The sequence below is a fragment of the Schistosoma haematobium genome, chromosome 6, assembly GCF_000699445.3.
Source record: "Schistosoma haematobium chromosome 6, whole genome shotgun sequence".
Classification (NCBI taxonomy): domain Eukaryota; kingdom Metazoa; phylum Platyhelminthes; class Trematoda; order Strigeidida; family Schistosomatidae; genus Schistosoma; species Schistosoma haematobium.
The window spans coordinates 15,768,678-15,787,660 of NC_067201.1; the positions used below are offsets into that span (position 1 = coordinate 15,768,678).

At 36.9% G+C, this 18,983-nt stretch overlaps 1 protein-coding gene across 1 annotated transcript; it reads right to left on the bottom strand.

The window, feature by feature from the left end:
• Positions 1-452: 452 nt before the first annotated feature.
• On the bottom strand, positions 453-10,839 carry DUSP22 (Dual specificity protein phosphatase 22; the record flags this gene model as incomplete). Its single annotated transcript, XM_012937816.2, has 5 exons — positions 453-839; positions 2,418-2,550; positions 5,626-5,756; positions 5,792-5,923; positions 10,798-10,839. The coding sequence occupies 5 exons, from the start codon at positions 10,837-10,839 to the stop codon at positions 453-455; spliced, it is 825 nt and encodes a 274-aa protein (XP_012793270.2).
• Positions 10,840-18,983: the final 8,144 nt, after the last annotated feature.

The following is an 18,983-nucleotide window of genomic DNA, read 5'->3' on the forward strand; positions in this document are numbered from 1 at the left end:
AAAGGCATTATGATTTTTAAAAGTGCGATAAAGTATGTGCATCGTAGCATTGATTCTTTTGTTTTTTACATTATGGCTATGAAAAAAAACAACTGAATATCAAATGCAAGGGAAACCAAAAAGAAAGGAAAGCCTAGAGACGGGTTGTTCAATAAAACTAACTAAAAGTTCATTTATATATTAGGTGTGGTTAGAGTGTTAATTGTGTACAACAAGGCCATCACCATTCAGTAACGACAAGAGTACATGTTTGAACATCTATAAAACAAAAATAAGGGAATAGCGAACAAACTTAAAGTAAGATTGAATAAATAATTGTTTTACAGACGGTTTACATCAGTTTTAATCACATATATCAGTGGTAAGTGATTATTGACAATAAATAACAAATATCAAATTTGAATAACCGTAGTTATTTATAAAATTAGTTTATTTTCCGTTAATATTGTATTTTATACTGATGATGATGACGATGCTGGATTATTATCTTCACTCTCTGCAAGTATTCTTTGTATATGTAATGGTTTATTTGAATAGATTGTATAACTAGTCGGTTTCATATTATTTTTTTGTGAATTTTGTTGATTTAAGGGATTATTAAGAGATCCTTGTTGATTGTTGTTACCATTATCATCATCATTATATTCTGTAATATCATCCGGCAATGTGAAACCACCACTTGCGCCAATACAGGTAGTATGCTCTGGTTTGAGTAGCAGTTCTGTTAGTACAGCAATATCAGCATTCATTTTTTCCTTTGGCCATTCACCATAACATGCGATTAGTTCACGTCGAACTTTTGCAGCAGCACCAGACTTGCCATACTCTATCAATTGTTCCTAAAAGATGTGTACATTTTTTAAAATTGGTAAGTCGCCAAATTATTTAAAACAAAGGATGAAAGACGTACCTAATTTTTGAAAAAAATGCAATTTATCGGTAAAAACAGATAAAAAACAATTTTTTTAAGTGTTAGTTACTATTAATTCGCACTAACAGAAGATAACATTTTTCTATTTCCCCGTATTACGTATAGAAATTTGTAGTAAGAATGTCCAATTACCAACTAAGGCAATGCGTGACTATAGTTGATGTACGAGTAGTTTGGAAGGAAGCTTTTAGTAATTAAACCGAATCATGACATAATTGCATGAAATCATTACAACGACTATCAGTTAGAGACAATGGGTAATATGGATTAGAATTGTTCGCAATCGCACAGGTGAATTTACTATTTACCTTTCCTTAGATCCTAAGATCCGTTATTACAAAATATTTTCTTATTCAGTGAAATCATATTTTCACCGCGAATTATATTCTCTATGCCTAATTTTTTTACTACCACTAATACTGTTAAAACTTATACAACTCTGGAGTACAGCTGTGTAGACGTGATGTGGCAACTTGAACTAATGGAAACGTGTCAGACTCTACGTTGCGTATGACTGACTAACTGATTTTAGTGACTAGTTCAGTTATCTGAAGCGTAGTATACTACTTACTTTCGGATTGCATGACAAGAGTTAATGTTTGTAATAACTCGATTACCTTGGTAATTCCTTAGGACGTAAATGTTTGCCTGGGGATCTTTATACTTAGCATACTATGAACAAACCAACGAATAACTATCAAATGTAATACTTTTAACATCTCATTATCTGGATGGAACTTATCTCCAGTAGTTAAGAAGCAACGGATAATATTTGTGACTTTCAAAGTAGAAGGTACCAAATAAACTGTTAACTCTTTCAGAGGATCAAAAACCATTAGATGGATTCATAATGAGAAATAACTCAATACCACAGTGAACATAAACATACTGATTCATTTTTATATTAGTTGTTTAAGTCTTCCCATTTTTGTTTAGGACTGCAATTGATTAGTCTCACATTGGCATATTTGCATCCTCTGCGTCAGCTGGGTGTGTCTGAATCGCATCGCACAAGCCAGTGGCTATCTGGATTCATTAGCTAAATGTATAGTGAGATGATATTTGAAGCGAACAGTAGCGGGTTCGAGTCCCAGAATGAAAGTCAACTCTGGGATGCAGGTACATCCAGATGACGAGTCCCAAATAGAACGAAATGCACATCCCGTATTCCACTGATAGCCACCATCTATCTCTGCTTATAAACATATACAATGTTTTTGCTTCAAATCATTAGTTTTCTCTAAGTATTGAAGTATTGTTTATCAAAGCCTGCTTTCGAATTTTGCCAAATGAAACAAGATATGAGGAGCGTTCGAGATTATTGCTTCACTTGTTACTGACCATTTCTACCAATGCAATTGGCAGGGTTAGTAGTGAAGTTTTAATTAAATAATGGATGACGATGAATCAGTAAAAGAGCAGAATGATACAAAAATATCTATTTTAGCATTGAACAAAAAATAAGTGTGAGAGTATTTCAACTTACCAGAAATCCACTATTCGGACAAGCGCATGGTCTTGCACCAACAACTGCTCTAACGAGCTTTGGTAGAGGCATATTTGTTATGGTCATCAGATAGGCCAAAGTTATTGTCACGCTACGAGAGACGCCACAAGCGCTTTTTAAGTAATATGGGAATAGAGATAGAGTTATTATACATAATTATTATAATTTTGATCAAATAAGAGATTGAAATTTACTATACCATCACCCTTATCTTTACTCTTTTGTTTGGTTTCTTGCTGGTAGTCTTTTACTTAGCAAATAATGGATTGTGATGACTTGAACATATAAATAATTGTTTATTCAATCACAAGGTATGTATCGAAACCTGTGAAGGGTAAAGAAGTTACCTAGACAGGTTTGGTTTGTAATTCGGAGAAATTAAATTTAACTTGACTTAGTTATCAAGTACTCAGATTTGAGCAGCATTATGTATGGCTGTCAAAACCAAAGTTAAGTGGTTGGAGTTGAGACCACACATTTACGGGTTGAAAACTGACTGTTACAAACACTAAGTCGCGGTGCTAATAATTTTTATATCTGACTATTCCCAGTAAACTAATAAATTGAGTCAAAAGTCAAACTTTCTGTTGGTGAACTACGAGTCTAGACGTATACTTTATCATGTGGATTTAATTAGTGGATCGTTGAATACATGACCTGTCTGATAGGTCGACCTATAACGTAATCTGATGGACTCCAGCACAAAAATTACTAATGCTAACCTCAATAAAGAATGTCAGATGTTTATTTCGTGACACTCTTTGGCTCATTATACAGCAGTACCATAGACTTTTTGTCTGAGACTCCTGATGTGACCGAGATTGTGGAGTCTTGTCTTCTTGAAATGATCTCATAAGCCCATTCTTTTATAGTCCTTGGTATGAAAGTCTCTTTCTTAACCATTATGTATGCGGTGCTGTTTTGAAAAAAGTAGTTAGATGAAATGAGGATACCTGGAGCTTAAACCAGGCTGGAAAACACGAAGAACCCACTTGGAAGAGTTGGATAAAATCGATTACAAACCAATGGAAAATATTGTCTCCTAAATCTCGACGGAAAGAAGGGAGTAAGGACCTACTTTGGTCAACAGCTAACATGAGACTGCGTCTATCGAAGTGAAAAACTAGTGAGGAACGAACCAGTTTCTAGGCAAGTTATCAGTCCACGAAAAAGTGCTAATAAGGACTGAGTGTGTGTAGGGCACTTTCAAAATATAGGACTATGTTGCTTGTGACTTTGCGACGTGTTTCGCGTATGAGCATTGGGTTTCTGCAAGCTCTTGAGGAACACTACTCTGACCTGGTGAATCATATATTTGACGATATTTGTAGATTCCCAGCTCAGAAAGTGCTACGTTTGAAGAGATTAAAAGTTCACCTAATCTGCAAACGGAACGAAGACTCAGTGACACAATGACCAAATAAGCCAACTGTACCGACGTGTCTCAGCCCCGCTAACCAGAGAGAGGAGTCCAGGTGCACAAGAGGGAAATGTATTCCACAAGCAGCCAGAAGCAAGAACGACAAGCACAACTCAAGCATATATACATATATCAGTCAGTCAGCTTCAATGTACGACCAGGCACATATATGCATCGGTCCAAGTTTCCATACCTCATTAACACGACAAGATGAACACCAGATTCACAAAAGTAGTTAATTCAGAGGTGGTGATATATAAAAGAAAGATTGGATATAAGGATATAGTACAGGAGGAAAGAATTAGTTCGTAGAAAGAAAGATATAAAGCGATTTTAATCTCTTAGTTTAAGGGAAGACAGAGAGTGTATACACCGACGCCATTGTGATCGATTCTCAGCTATGTCACCCACAGTCTCCAACCATTGGTCACAATAGTCGCGTTGACCCCAAAAAAGCAGTCTGCATCTATCAACATTGCTAGGACTAGAAGTTAGTGACTCCAAAGACTGATGTCACGTTTTGGTTTGGCCAACCCTAACTTTCTTCCAACCATCACCAACACTAGTCAGCAGCATTGCGCGTTGTGGTAATCGGTAGTCAGGCATACGTAACACGTGCCCCAACCATCTCAGTCGATGAAGATTCACAACCTCATCAACTGATTTGCCATCATTCCCTAATACCCTGTGTCTAACCTCACTATTACTTACCCGTTGATCCCAGCAGACGCCAGCAATATTTCTAAGGCATCTGTGGTCAAATACTAGTAGCTTACGAGTATCTTCTACTCTTAATGGACATGTTTCGCTGCCGTAAACTAAATATATATAAAGCATATAAATGTCCTTGGGAAACGTTACAAAACAGCATATTAAAAGAGACAACAAATCAATGACATTTGAGGTTCTCGCAAGTGGGAAATACGACATGAAGGTGAAAATGGGCGCTTTTGGTGCGAAGACAGGAAATTTAAATTTCCAGAATAAAATTACAAAAATAAGACATTTACCAAGTAAGCTCTGAGGATCTTGCATCCCCAACAGAAATCAGGTAGCCACAGTGTGGTAACGAGTTGGAATTAGCAGCTGCATATGGTTACTAACGGAGGCTGTTCCAACTCATCTGAGACACTGGTAGCAAAACACCAGGTGTCCATGAGACAATTGACAGTTAACGGGACACTAATTAGTAACCGAAAAAGGTGTCATGACCGCTAGGCAGTGAACTTCAAAGGATAGTCTGATTGGAATATAGCCCTAGTGACGTTCATATCTGTCCGATGGCTTGCGATCCACCCGATAAAAAGGACTTCAGTACGATATCACACGAAGGCGACAAAATTCACCAGGCCTAGAAGGTCCACAATCGGCTCCTTTCAAGGATAGTGATTAATCAATGGTCACGGAACTGACAAGATTATTTAAAAAGACACGACAGTGTTTTTAGTCATGTTATGGTTTTTTAACATATTTACGAAAGTAGAACCGGCTCGCTCAAAAGAAAGGGAATCTCCTAAGTATATTTGGAAGTCTAGATCGACAGCCTAAAAAACATATGGTTTTAGTAGCTTCACTGTGCAGAGATGGAACATAAAAAGGTGAGACTACAATGAATGTACAGAGAAGTTTGAAAGAATACAGAACCAGCTTAGTACAAATTCCAAATATTTGAAAAAACTGACGAAATAAAATGACTGTAACAACCTTAGATTAAAAGATAAATAACAAAGAACTGAAAAAATACGCTCAGAAAGGCTTTTTACTCACCAATGGACTAGCACGGCACCATCGTAAACCCTTGCCCCGTGAATGAAAAAGGATGCGTCCCTAAAATATTTGGCAATATTTTCCTTCGAGTCGTCATCAGCTCGAAGCAGCAATTGCTTTCTAGTGGGACACTAACTACTATCAAGTTATGAGCATACTAGATTACCTTGAAATTGTAGTGGAGAACGCTACAGACATGAGTAATGCCATTTTCTTCCAGTTGACTTTTGGATTGAGCGCTAGCAACTCCGCCAATGTATAAACCAGGAACTATTCTCGACATCGATCCACCCATTTTCTGTTTTTAGTCACAGAATACACATCAAAGCTCCAGAAATGAATAAGTTATAATTGGATTTGTTATGCACCCATCGACAACTCAATTGAATGTAACTCAAACACTTGAACTAACCACATTCAATATAAAATATTTTATGAACCAAAAATGACGACTCGTGTTATCACAGTAATAATGGTAGAACTGGCGTGAATAATGGTCGCGGTTACGAAATGTTTCGAGACAAGCATCTGGCATTGTTAATCCAGGTGAAAGATTGTGTGCCACGTGAAAATACATGTTTCCGAGCCTTATATTAGTACTGTGAACCACGAAGCCGCAGTCATGTTGGTTGTAAAAAAACATTTGACAGTGCCGACCGGCAAACTTCTGATTTAACCTAGGTCTCCTCTTATTGATGTGTAGTCCTTCTTGGGTTTGAAGATACCACAGGTATTCGGAGTTTGACAACGCTCAAAACAGTAACACCTAATATGAATCGTACCCACCAAGTGAAATCAAAAGACAGAAGCGAGAAGGTTCGAAGATATATCTGATAGGCTATCAATATATCGGGGATTGTCTGATCTAATCTGGCTAGCGATTGTAGGGGTTGTTGAGCATGGCGTTCCCACTCGTGATCTGGTGCGGTTGGATGACCGAGTGCATTCAGCTAAGTGAGTCCATTAAGACTAATGTGGTCAGCAACCGATGTCGGAAACATACAGAGCTATTTATTTTGGGGATTTATTTACCGCTACAGGTTGAACGGATAGACATTTTTATTTGGGTGGCCAGAGGTTTACAGCTTCTTTTATATCATTATTAGATAGCTTTGTGTTCTACTTCAATCTACCAATCACAAAACTGGATGTAGAACTCTATTTTCATAGAGCTTGTCTCTGAATCGTCTGACCGAATGTGCAATAAGCTACTCACTTTTCACAAGAAAATCGTCCATGTTTTTTTTCAGGAGAAACGGATACATGTCCCTTGGATGTAGTTGCAGTTTTACGTTCACTTTTGTTCAGATGACGTATGCTTTATTTTTACATTCCACCTGCTCATTAACGTCAAGGACAGCTCGTACGTTGGGCCATTTAGTAAGTTCCGCTTTCTGTTCCTGACATTCCTATTTTACAAGTGCAATTTTTCAGTGACTCGTCTTATCCTGGATGTTCACTAACCTGGTGTTCTTAGTGTTCTTTCTATCCAGGATTTCAACATTCTTCTAGTCGAATTTATGTTCACAGTTGTCCATATGCATTGATATACGTGAAAGTATTTGATGGCATTTTACCGCTAATCGATGTTCGTGCTGGTCAAAGAGGAGATTTCATTCACTTTGTCAGATAAAGTACTCCCTTTCACTGAATACGTATGATTTCATTGTTTTTGATGTATATGTTATAGTCAACCTCCTAACTTGTTAGTTTTGATCCGTAACCTCAGATATTTTGGTTTCACTTTTTTTGCCTTTCCTTTAAAAGTTTCTCTTTGGAAACCTAAAACTTGAAGGTTTGTTTTGTAGTTTTAATAATGTTTTATTAGAACGATATCTTTGGATCGATTACTTGTAATTTGCGAATAAACTTTTGCACATTAATCTTAATTTTTTCTCACTTAAGGACGTAAGTTATGAGTAAATCAATCGACTATGCTCCAATAACAGACGAGAGCAAGACTAAGACGTAACACTCTGCGAAAATGGGAAATGTTTAGAAGCTTGACTCTCAGGTCAATGGAGGATCAACAAGCATATCGGAATGAATTCAGTATATCAATAAACTAGAAAAATCACTGAAATGCACAGGAACAGGAATCTAGTCACAGGGATATACTATCAAAATAAATAGGCAGATAACGACGGGGTAAAGGCCGACAAAATCCAATAATATAAAGCTAGATAGAATGATCTGAGAGTCATATGTAGAGGAGTGCAAATATTTTACTACAACATGATCATGTTCTAAAGAACAGTGAAAGGCACATGAGCAAACTATTCATCTCAGGGAATGAAACTCCGCATAGATCATCCACATTAGGTACAAATCGTCCCCATCATCCTAAGTAAGAATGGATGAGTTAAACTTGCTTCTAGGTTGAGCAATTACAGGGTAATTACTCTAAAATTCAATGATCACACAAGAGGTGACTTGTTGATTCACTTAAAACACAAATGGCTAAAGTCTAGGACTGCCGTTTAACTATGACAAAAACAAATCGAAGCATGGACGAACCTTGGATTTTTTCATGAAACGAAGTAGCCTTACTTCATTTTGAGATCGCTTAAATAACTGTCACACTGATATATAAGAGCTGATTAAACCACATTCTGAGAGAGTAATCAATAAAATTATTGAATTGTGTTACAATCGTACTCTTACGTTGACTTGCTGGGAGTCTGTTCTGCAAGAATAAATTATGAATGACGGATAAATTCAAACATATGTCTTTGTGTTTCCCCTTAATCGATACAAAGTTTTCCTTGTTGCACAGGTTGTTGGATGATATGATATAGCCTAAACGTATGGATGTCAAAGAGTTAAAAATAACATTTATAAAACGGGATATTACTACAAGGCCTAATTTAATGTGTTTGATTCAAAGAGGTCCCAACGTTAGTTGATGACATATTTGGTGATAATCCTTATGATGAGAATACATCAAAAGAGCTCTAGTGAATCGCTTTCGACAATCTTGAATGTACATGAGATCATTATACTTGGAATTACTGGAAACCAGAATAACATATTCAAGGAAAGACATGAAACACTTTTGTATCATGGAAGTTATGAATATAGAAATTCTCTTTGGTCAACATTAAAGTACAGTGACTGAAGAGAAGAAAAGTGACAGTTATCGAGGGCGAACATTATAGGAAGATAAGAATCACGAAACTAAAACCATCAGAAAAGGAATGGTTTTAATCTCTGATCTATTCACACCTTGCAGGTTTAGTCTGTGGTCAGGTTCGAATACATTCTCAACACAGTTATATTGCACTAATGAGAGAAAATTTGATTAATAATTCTGAGGTTTCTGTGTGAACAGTGGTTGGTATTAATACTTTCTCATAAATAATCAGAGGCTGACAGTTGCATTCGTACATTTTGAAGTTCTGAGGCGACAGCGAAAAAATACTAGGGCTTCTCGATAAATCATCTGTCTTGCAGATTTGATAGCAGACCGCTGAACGTCAACTTATTTACCAACATGCATTCAAAATCGCGGATGGTGTCACGCTTGAACACTGTTACTGTCAAACAGATATTTCAACATTATTTAGACATCTATTGAGTGTAATGCTAGCTTCTAACAGGCGATCACTCAATATTTGTTGTCAGGATTGATCAAGAAATAAGAAAAGGAAACTTGTTGGGATACTTTGAGCCAGAAATTCTACGCTGCACTAAAAATATAATATTGAATCAAGCTAGTGCTAATGATTATACAAAACTATCGCAACTCAGTTATTATTCACAAACAACTCACTGGCACATACATGTTGTGAAGAAACCATTTCGGATTTCTTTATGAATGTAATTACACAAAAGTTCCAATAATGTTTGCATCATATTCGCCAAATTTAAACAGGTTTTGCAGAATGTGGAAGATTATTGAGCCAAGTTTAAGGAAAATGCAAATAAAAAAACGTGAAGTATGTAATCAATTTAACAGGCATGTTTGTGAAACAGAATAAATTAAGTCAAACTGCAGGTGTTAGGACCATAATGGCTACTAACTAACTAACTTACGATGCTTGAATAGTGGGCTGGCTGTAACATATCCGTCTTGGAATGATGTAACTGACTACTCTATGTGATCTTGTGTCAAGGTCACATCGTGGTTTATCCTGACTAATTCAGGCGTGCCAGTCAGTGTGTGCTGCTTTATAGAGACCTGTGAAGGAAAAATACACTTATGCTGGCAGAATTACATACTTATTACAACGAAATGTAAGGTGCTGTGTGTCACCACATTTTCGATTGTTAGCAAATCAGTTTTGATAATGTTGCCATATAAGCCTTTCTTCGCCTTCACTACTTTCCGTTCACCATTCAACATGTCCACGTAAAAAAACTGGGGCAATATACTCAGCTTGAGTTATCATGTGGCCAGGCTTCGGCGCTATCACACTTCCCGTTCTAGTCTACGAACAATATTGTCGATCTACAGATCTACTACCTCTCATACTAAGTGCATCATCCCCATAGTTCAAACAAATGAATTTCTTCCAGGCATCATCATAAGCGAAACACTTTCTTGTTAGGCCTGGGTCTCTCGATCGACTGCTCCACGTCTATTTGTGTTGGCTGTAGTACCTTTTGAACCAACAGCTTTAAAATATGAGATGAGTGTAATGTTTCCGAGATTACTATGGATTCGTAATTTGTGATGGTGATATATAAAGCCGGTGCCGTTTGACCTATGTGTTTTCTCATCTCCCCTTTCCGTAGTCATTCCACTAGTACTTCTCACCCTTTGAATGCTTATTTTCACACACTTACCTTATTAAGGGACACACATGATAATGATTATCATTAACGGCTCATATTTCGTGATAAGAATAACCTGACATGGTTCTTTCTTAATTATCTTTAATAAGTTAAGGATACGTACCCCTTATTTGAGGCATTCTAAAAGTTCCAAAAGAATGTCGTTAAAGAGACAGAGTAAAAAATGTTGATCAACATACAAATACTAAACAACATCAGTAGAGTTCTAGTGGGTAACAAATGTCTGGCTTCCTAAACCTCATCTGGCATCTTAGGTTAGCCTGAGAAAACAGGAAGAACTAGAGCACACTATTCGATTTAAAGGTGATAAAACTATGGTGAATGACTGTGGTGTTTATGCGCAATTCACTCGCTGGGATAGGAGACTAAACATACCAATCTGATGGATGTAGTAGATGTCAGTTTTTCGCAGCACATAGGATTCTCAGTATCATTATGGATTATTGTATTATTTGTATCTACTGAACTGGGATAGTTAGTACGCTAGGCCACCAAAAAAATTAGATGTAATATCTGAAACAAACGCGGTCACAGTTGTGATAGTACATCTAGCACAGCTAGACGGAATGCTAAGTGTGTTAATAAGCATAACTATTCTAGGAATTTAGTGAAAACATTGGTGGGTATCATCATTTACACGGCAACGAATCCTAATGCCGAAAATTTATAGGTCTGACACTTGTGTTTATTAGCAGTGTAAAACAAGAAGAATAAATAATGGGTATATATAGGCAGAAACAACTTGAACCATAAGACGACAAGTATGCCAAAATGTAGAGATGGAAAAATTTCCTGATGCTATCTTATCATCCTGAGCACACTAGCCGTTTCGTTAGGATTGGGTTAAGTCCTAATTGAGTAGTGTGAAAAAACGTTACAAGTTGATGGAACCTAGCACCATGGTAGACAATCTTCTTGTCAATATGCAAAATAAATCCACCTTACTAACGTCATTTATAGACTCTATGAATACACGTATTGTTCCATCACAAATGACTAAACGTCACTAGTCATAAACACTGTCAGTCATGCTTCTAGCCTTTTCGTGTAAGATCCATTTTGAATGCTTTGTGTGTTTGTGAAAATCCCTCCATGTATATACTTGCACTTTGTTCCTATTGATTCTTTTAGTTGTACATTGTTAACTTTTTGGCTACATTTGAATTGTTAATATTTGTATTTTATTATAGTTTTCGTTTTTACTACACCTTCACTAATTCCCCATGTTTCTTCCCGAACTGCACTTATGTTGTTTTACTTTATACTAAGTCTGGGCGGCAGCCATTTTGGTTTATCCTTGCTTTTGATTGCTTGACCTGTGTTGACTGGAATTAAGCATTTCGGTTGTGAATTGAAGCACTCTTCCAGAATTGAAAACACTCTGTGTTATAGAGCGACCAATTATTACCTTTTCAACAAATCTGTACGTGATCTATCCAGACAGGATAGAATAACATTTATTTGTGGTGATTGGTAATTTTCTTGCATCCTTTATCAACTTTCTTATTTATTGTAGTTTAGATTTGATCAATTGAACAATTATTGGTTGGATAGCTGAGTGGTTATATTTGTTTAGGTAATAATGTACACTTAAATTTATGATAAATTATAGAACCGTCATCTTACCCAATTACTTTGTTTTGGTTTCAATCAGGAGAGGGCGCGTATCTAACTCATCCAGACAGCTGTCCTTCACTCCAAACCGTAGTTTGGATCTTACATTCGTTCTCTCCTTTCAGGACCCACATTATATACCCTCTGAACTATTTGTGGAACATACGACTTTGTACTGCGCCATAACTTATACCTCCGGAATTCAACTGAGATCACTGTTGAGAAGCATAAACTAATGCGTTCAAGTCGACTGACTGCTCTGGTCTTTAATTCCAGTCATTCTCGAACGGTAACTGATTTTTGCAACGCAATCCCCATAAAGTGCACCAACTCTAATATCGGACATTAGAGTCATACAAACATCATATTCTTATATATATTAAAATTTACCTCCTGTTTGTATTACATAAGTGCGTCCTAATTTATCAACAAAATTGAGTGACCTAATGAAGTAAAGCCGGTAGCATTTGTAACAAGTTGGTCTTGTCTGTAAACTGGCATGAGTCATGCAACATATTGTTATCTGAGAATATATCGTTATATTGTGCTATATGCTATGAAAAGAAATTCAACTTCGAATGAGACAAAGAAACATAACTCGTCAAAATTAGGAGCTGTTAGGGTCAACTCCTACAAAACAATCTTAGGAACTACTCAGAATTATCATCCATCTAGGTTTATACAGTCAGAATTTGACACAGCAGCACCATGTGATGAGATATATGACCATGTACTTTCATTATAATATGAGCGAGCTAGTAAGTTAACTAGCGACACTCCGAAATACATCTACGAGCTCTACGGTGTTGATCATAATGCTAACAGAAGTATAACTTTCTCAAAAGTCACTGGACCTAAAATTCAGAGTTCATCATAGTGTCATGAAACCATAACTAAAGAATGATTCAGTGTGGAATACTGTTTCAAACATATCACAAAATAGTAGTCAACGTACTTTTTGTATGACATTTAAAAATAATTATCGTGAAATTGTGAAATCAAAATAAAGTAAATACTTCCACATGCTATGCATACAAAAAATACCAGAACGGTGCAATATTTAGCAGGCATAAACTCCAATAACAACGACTTTCGGTTAAACTGTGCTGAGAAACATCTTTCTACTCAATGAAAAAGTTTATTACGCTCACTTTGGAAGTGAATAATGAGCTACGAAAATATAAAACAGAGATGGTATAAAAATCATGTGACTTATAACGGCTTATCAACAATAAATGTTCCATATATGAATGCGTTTCATTCTCAGTAATACAGAACAAAGTGAAATAATTCACATATGTACAATCTTCAAACATTTGTAACGTTAGGCCTTTGATAGGTTCACATTTGGCTGAAATATACTTTAAATCTAGGAGGAGTGTGAAAGGAGTATGTGACAGAATCCAAAAGAGAAAATAACAAGGGAAAGTAGATCCACAACTTAATAAGCACGGAATACACCTATATTTAGTAAAAATAATCATCGACGGTAATCGGTGGCAACATAAGGGTGAGATTAAGACAACCAGATAATCGAATCTGGTAGTTGATAGCGCAAGATTTCGAATATCACACTGATACACAAAACAGTAACCATTTCAAAAGTAAGCATAAACCTTAATAATTTCGATGAGTTGATCTCAGTTTATTAGCTTTTCACGATGTGATGAAAATAACTGTGAGCAGATGAAAGATAAATGAAAACATATTTAGATACAGAGGACAGTAGGAGTAACATTACATGTGACAAAGAGAAACAAAAAACTGACAATTTGAGGAACTGTTGACATGATAATTTAAAACATTAAATAATTGTACTAACCAACAGTTTCCAAAATAGTGCAATTTAAGGGAGGTTAAGTTTGTGATTAGCCTCAGTGTCTTGTGTACTACTGAAGTCGACAGATTCAAGTAGTATATATCATCAATCGTAGGTGACATGTCTGACGGCAGAAGGTTAAGAAGATCGAATAGAATAGAACGAGAAAACAGAATGATTGTAATGGAAACGAAAGAACAATGAAGTCTGAGACGATTGAGTGAAATTTGCAAAATGATCAGTAATGTTTGAGACAATCGATTGATATTTTGCAGGTTAGGTATTTAATGTATGGTTCTCAGATTATACTAAGATGTTTTGTAACTTTGTGTTCAAATACATTCTATCGTCCCCACTCCTGCTCTCGTTCACCATATAAGTAACTGTTTTGAGAGAAGAAATAAAAAGTTCTCTCAGTATTATTATCAATTTCCCCATATCCCCAGGATGATCTTAAGTTGAGAGCAATATTGAAGGTTTTCCTGGACTGGCGTATTGGTGGTCGTCCTGTCTGTGATAAGTGGATAAAATGAAATTCGGTATGCTGTCCGGTAACAACAAGAAATACCTAATAAATACTCTATGAGTCCTGTCTACGCCAATATCAGAGTCAAAGAGATTATTGTGAATACAACAAAGAGTATTTTATTTGAAATTCAAATCAGCCATGGCATAACATACGAAAATATTCAGCAAAACCTTTTCTTCTTATCCATTCAAAAAACAAGCAGAATCTAAACAGTTAAGTGGTTTGCTAAATAAAACTAGCTAAATGGAATAATTGTACGAGGAGTGTGACCATAATTCCACATGTTCCAGAATCGTGCCATTGAAAGATTCATCCAGTATAAGGTTAACACAATGGTGATACATTGTTTGTCCATAATTATCCGATATCAACCTGTTAAAATTCAAGGTTCGTGCAAAGATATCATAAGCAAGATTATAGATTTTCTAGTACCACTGCATGCTCCAATTACGAAAAAAGGAGAAGGGTTAGGCATGAGGTCGGCAAACACATCCAGCAGAAAACAACCTTGATAAAAAACGCCAACCAGATTAAACAATTTAAACTACTTAAACTCTGTCCTGGGAAGGGAGAATTATGAAGCCTCATGATGAAAGCCGAGGGTCTTCAGAAGTCACGAGGCCGATGACCCTTCTAACAACCAGAGCAACAATTAACATAAATACGTAGAATGTCCAGGCAATGTGGGAGACCGGGAAGACTGGTCAATTAGCAACGGAAATGAAAAGATACAACTTGGCACTATTTGGAATCAGCGAAACCCATTGGATACAAGATGGAAAATAAAAGATAGGTACGGGGGAGATGCCGCTGTACTCCGGCCACAAAGAGGAAAATGCTCCACACACTGGGGGGGAGTTGTTCTGAAACTGTCCAAAGAAGCATGAAATGCCATTATCGGATGGGGATCTCATGGGCCTAGGATCATCAAAGCATCCTTCAAAACAAAGGAGGGAATACACAATGAATGTTATGCACCAACCAATGATAACAAGGATGATGATAAAGATCAGTTTTATGGGAAGCCGCAATCGATCATAGCGAAGTGCTTAGGAAAGGACCTGACCATCCTAATGGCAGACCTAAACGCCCAAGTCGGAATGGACGACAACCGTTATGAAGATATCATGGGAAAACATGAACTTGGAGAAAAGAACGAAAATCGAGAGAGATTTGTAAATCTATGTGCATTCAACAAAATGGTTATAGGCCGCACAATATTCCCACACAAACGCATACACAAAGTTACATGGGCCTAACCGGACCACAACACAGAGAACCAGATAGATGGAGGACAAGGAGAACTAACATAGCTTGAGACCACCACCTGGTGATTGCCAAGATGATACGGAAGCTAAAAAAATACTGAACAGCTGGGGAAACAGCGTAAAGTTCTGAATACCCTGCACATTCACAGATAGACAAGCTGAGTCAGATTGTTTACCAATATGAACAGTAGAGATTTTTGGTGAACAACAGAAACCAAGAGTCTCAGAGAAATTAACTTTAATTACACGTCTGACAAAGGTTCGTCGCATTATTTTTATCATATTTACAGACTCAAACAAATTTGAATATACAGTTAACTGATTGGCAGTCACCTGATTGGTATCGATCGTGTTAATTCAAATGTAAGTTTCATGTACTGATTAGCATGCGACGGTTAGAAAAATCAGTTGAAAGTCAGTAACTCAGTGAACGGTTGTATATTTTACCGCTGCGAATTTCTGTCCTTATCATCAGTACAAATATTACAATTATGGCCCCGATCTTACTCACCACTATTGTTTTCATTCTACTTTCGGTAATGCGAACAAGTATTCCGATTATTGTGCGGAATATCATGTTGCCTATTTCCCTAAGTATATTGATGACTACTGTCATCGTGAAATTGTCATATATTGTGTTAAATTTTCTGATAACTATTTCACTATATATTGTTACGATCATCATGTCTATGATTAGCTGCCTAGTATTTTAACTATCACGATGGTGGTTATAATAATTAGGATTATAGTTACCACAATAATATCTGATGCATGTTATCTGTTTTGTCGGTTAATGTGGTGTGAGCTACTTATATCCACACAAGTAGTATATAACGATGGTAAAAAAATGGAATGTATTTCAGTAGAAAAACGAGGAAAGAACGGAAACAGAAAGCAACTGGTATGAAAATGCACGAACAATGAAATCTGAGACGATGGATTGATATTTGCAAACGTAGCAGTCAAGTTTGAGACAATTGATTGATATTTTTTCAAATTAACTTTACTCTATGGTTCTCATATTTTAGTGAAATGTTCTGTAATTTCGTGTTTAAATACATTCGATTGTCCTCACTTGTGTTCTCGTCCACTCCATTTATGATGCTGATTAGTATGATGTAAATGGACGTAGTGATGCAATTTAAGTATGATGCTTATTTGTATTTTCTATTTATTCTCGTTTGATAGGGGTAGGATGGCAGGTAACGAAGTAAAATATGAGAAAAGAACATTGAACAACGTGATTCTAATGTTGTACAAATGTGAATTAACGTCTTATAATATAATTTTAAAACAATCCACATTTGTTTACAACGTGTTTACTGGTAAATGCGGGCAGCATAAAGCGTGCTTGTAAAGTTTTCACCAATAGGTAGGGTCGGCGAAGTGTAGGAGTTGCTCGGTTGTGTAGCTGTGGTAATTGCACTAACATGATTTCTTCGTACCTGATTGCGCGCCGATTACGAATTGCAAATACAATACGTCCATTTGACTGCCTTAAATATGACTTTTTCGGAAAGTCTTTGTATATTAATTCCACACATTGTTAATTGTCCTAAGTGCAGTGGAGGGATGAGAATTCCGTCTATAAAACTCCAAGTACAAGGTGATCCAGTCATCCTCAAGAGGCGAATAAATCCCTATGGTCTTCCAGAAGAGCAATACATAAAACATTTATATGGAGTGGAGAAGAGTCATGCTTTCAATGTGTACAAAGAGTTCTTCCAAGTGATGCTGTTATTGGAACTTACTCTCCTACTTTACAGTTTGTAAATCACAGATACATCTAGTGAGTATTGGTGCAGTTTTGGAACAGGTAAGTAGACCAGTATTCTGTTCCACGCAAATTTACTGCTGCTGAACAAGGTTATTCACAAACGCAACTACAACTTCCTGATCACAACCTGGTGGTTGCCAAGTTGAAATTGAAAATAAAGAAGCATTTGAAAACTGGACAAACAGCATTTCAGAGGTTCAATACAGGCTTCCATCGACAACCTGACAAACTCAAACAATTCATTATAACTATCAACAACAGCTTCCAATCCTCACATGGTATACGGAGAGAAGAATAAATCACCATGAAGGACAACTGGAAAGGGATCAAAGGAGCTCTAACTTCGTGTCAGGTTCTGGGTCGCAACGAGCATCGTCATAAAAAATGGATCTCCATCGAAACTCTGTACAAGACTCAAGAAATAAAGAACAAAAGAACGGCGATTTACAACAGCCGAACAAGAACAGAGAAAGTCAAGGCACAAGCTGAATACGCAGAAGCAACAGGCAAGTAAAGAGAAGTGTTAGAGTCGACAGGCATGAAGACATGGAAGGGCTAGAACAACAGCGGGAAAAGCTGCAAGAAAAGGAAATATGAGACAGTTGTATGACACAAGGAAGATGGCAGGGAAATATAGTAAGCCAGAGAGACCGGTCAAGGAAAAGAAGGCAAGCCAATCACTGAAATTCATGGACAGAGACAGATGGTCAGAACACGTCGAGGAACTCTTGAATAGACCAGCTCCATGAATCCACCGAACATCGAAGCAACACACAGACCTTCGTATAGATGTCACTCCACCAACGATGAAATAAATCAGGATGGCTATCAGACAAATCAAGACGCGGGAAAGCAGAAGGATCAGACAATATACCAACTGAAGTCAGACATAGAGGTAATTGTAAAGGTGTTCCATGTCCTGCTCAGGAATATTTGGAAGGAAGAACAAGTGTCGACAGACTGGAAAGAAGGATACTTCATCAAGACACCAAAGAAGGGAGATCTAAGCAGATATTAGAACTACAGAGGCATCCCAGTACTATCGGTACCAAGAAACGTTTTCAACTGAGTGTTACCGAACTGGATGAAAGATTCAGTAGACGTCCAGCTTCAAGATAAACAGGTTGGATCCTATAAGGACACGTCGTGTACAGACGAAATCGAGACACTACTGATCATCGTCTGTCCCTTCGTGCCGTACTATGCGTGTAGCATATCTCATAGGGTCCTTCAAAATAAATATCCTACTATGGGATATACGTATGAATCAGCTGTAGTCACGTAGCCGATTACGGGGAAAAAATATGACGAAAAAAACATTTTGCAAGCTGGAGTTGCTTCGGTGGTTTAATTATGGTGACAAATTTACTAGTTTCGTAGTAGTGAAGGTTACATTGCAAAAACCAGTTAAATCTCAAAAAGAGAAAGTACAGTTTCATAAGTACTACTTTGTGAGAAGCGACCAGACTTACAAAAGAAGACTGAAAACTGTTCAGCTCTAGTGTCTAATAGGTTTAGATTTGTCTGTAATAAGCTACAAGACATTATTGTGAA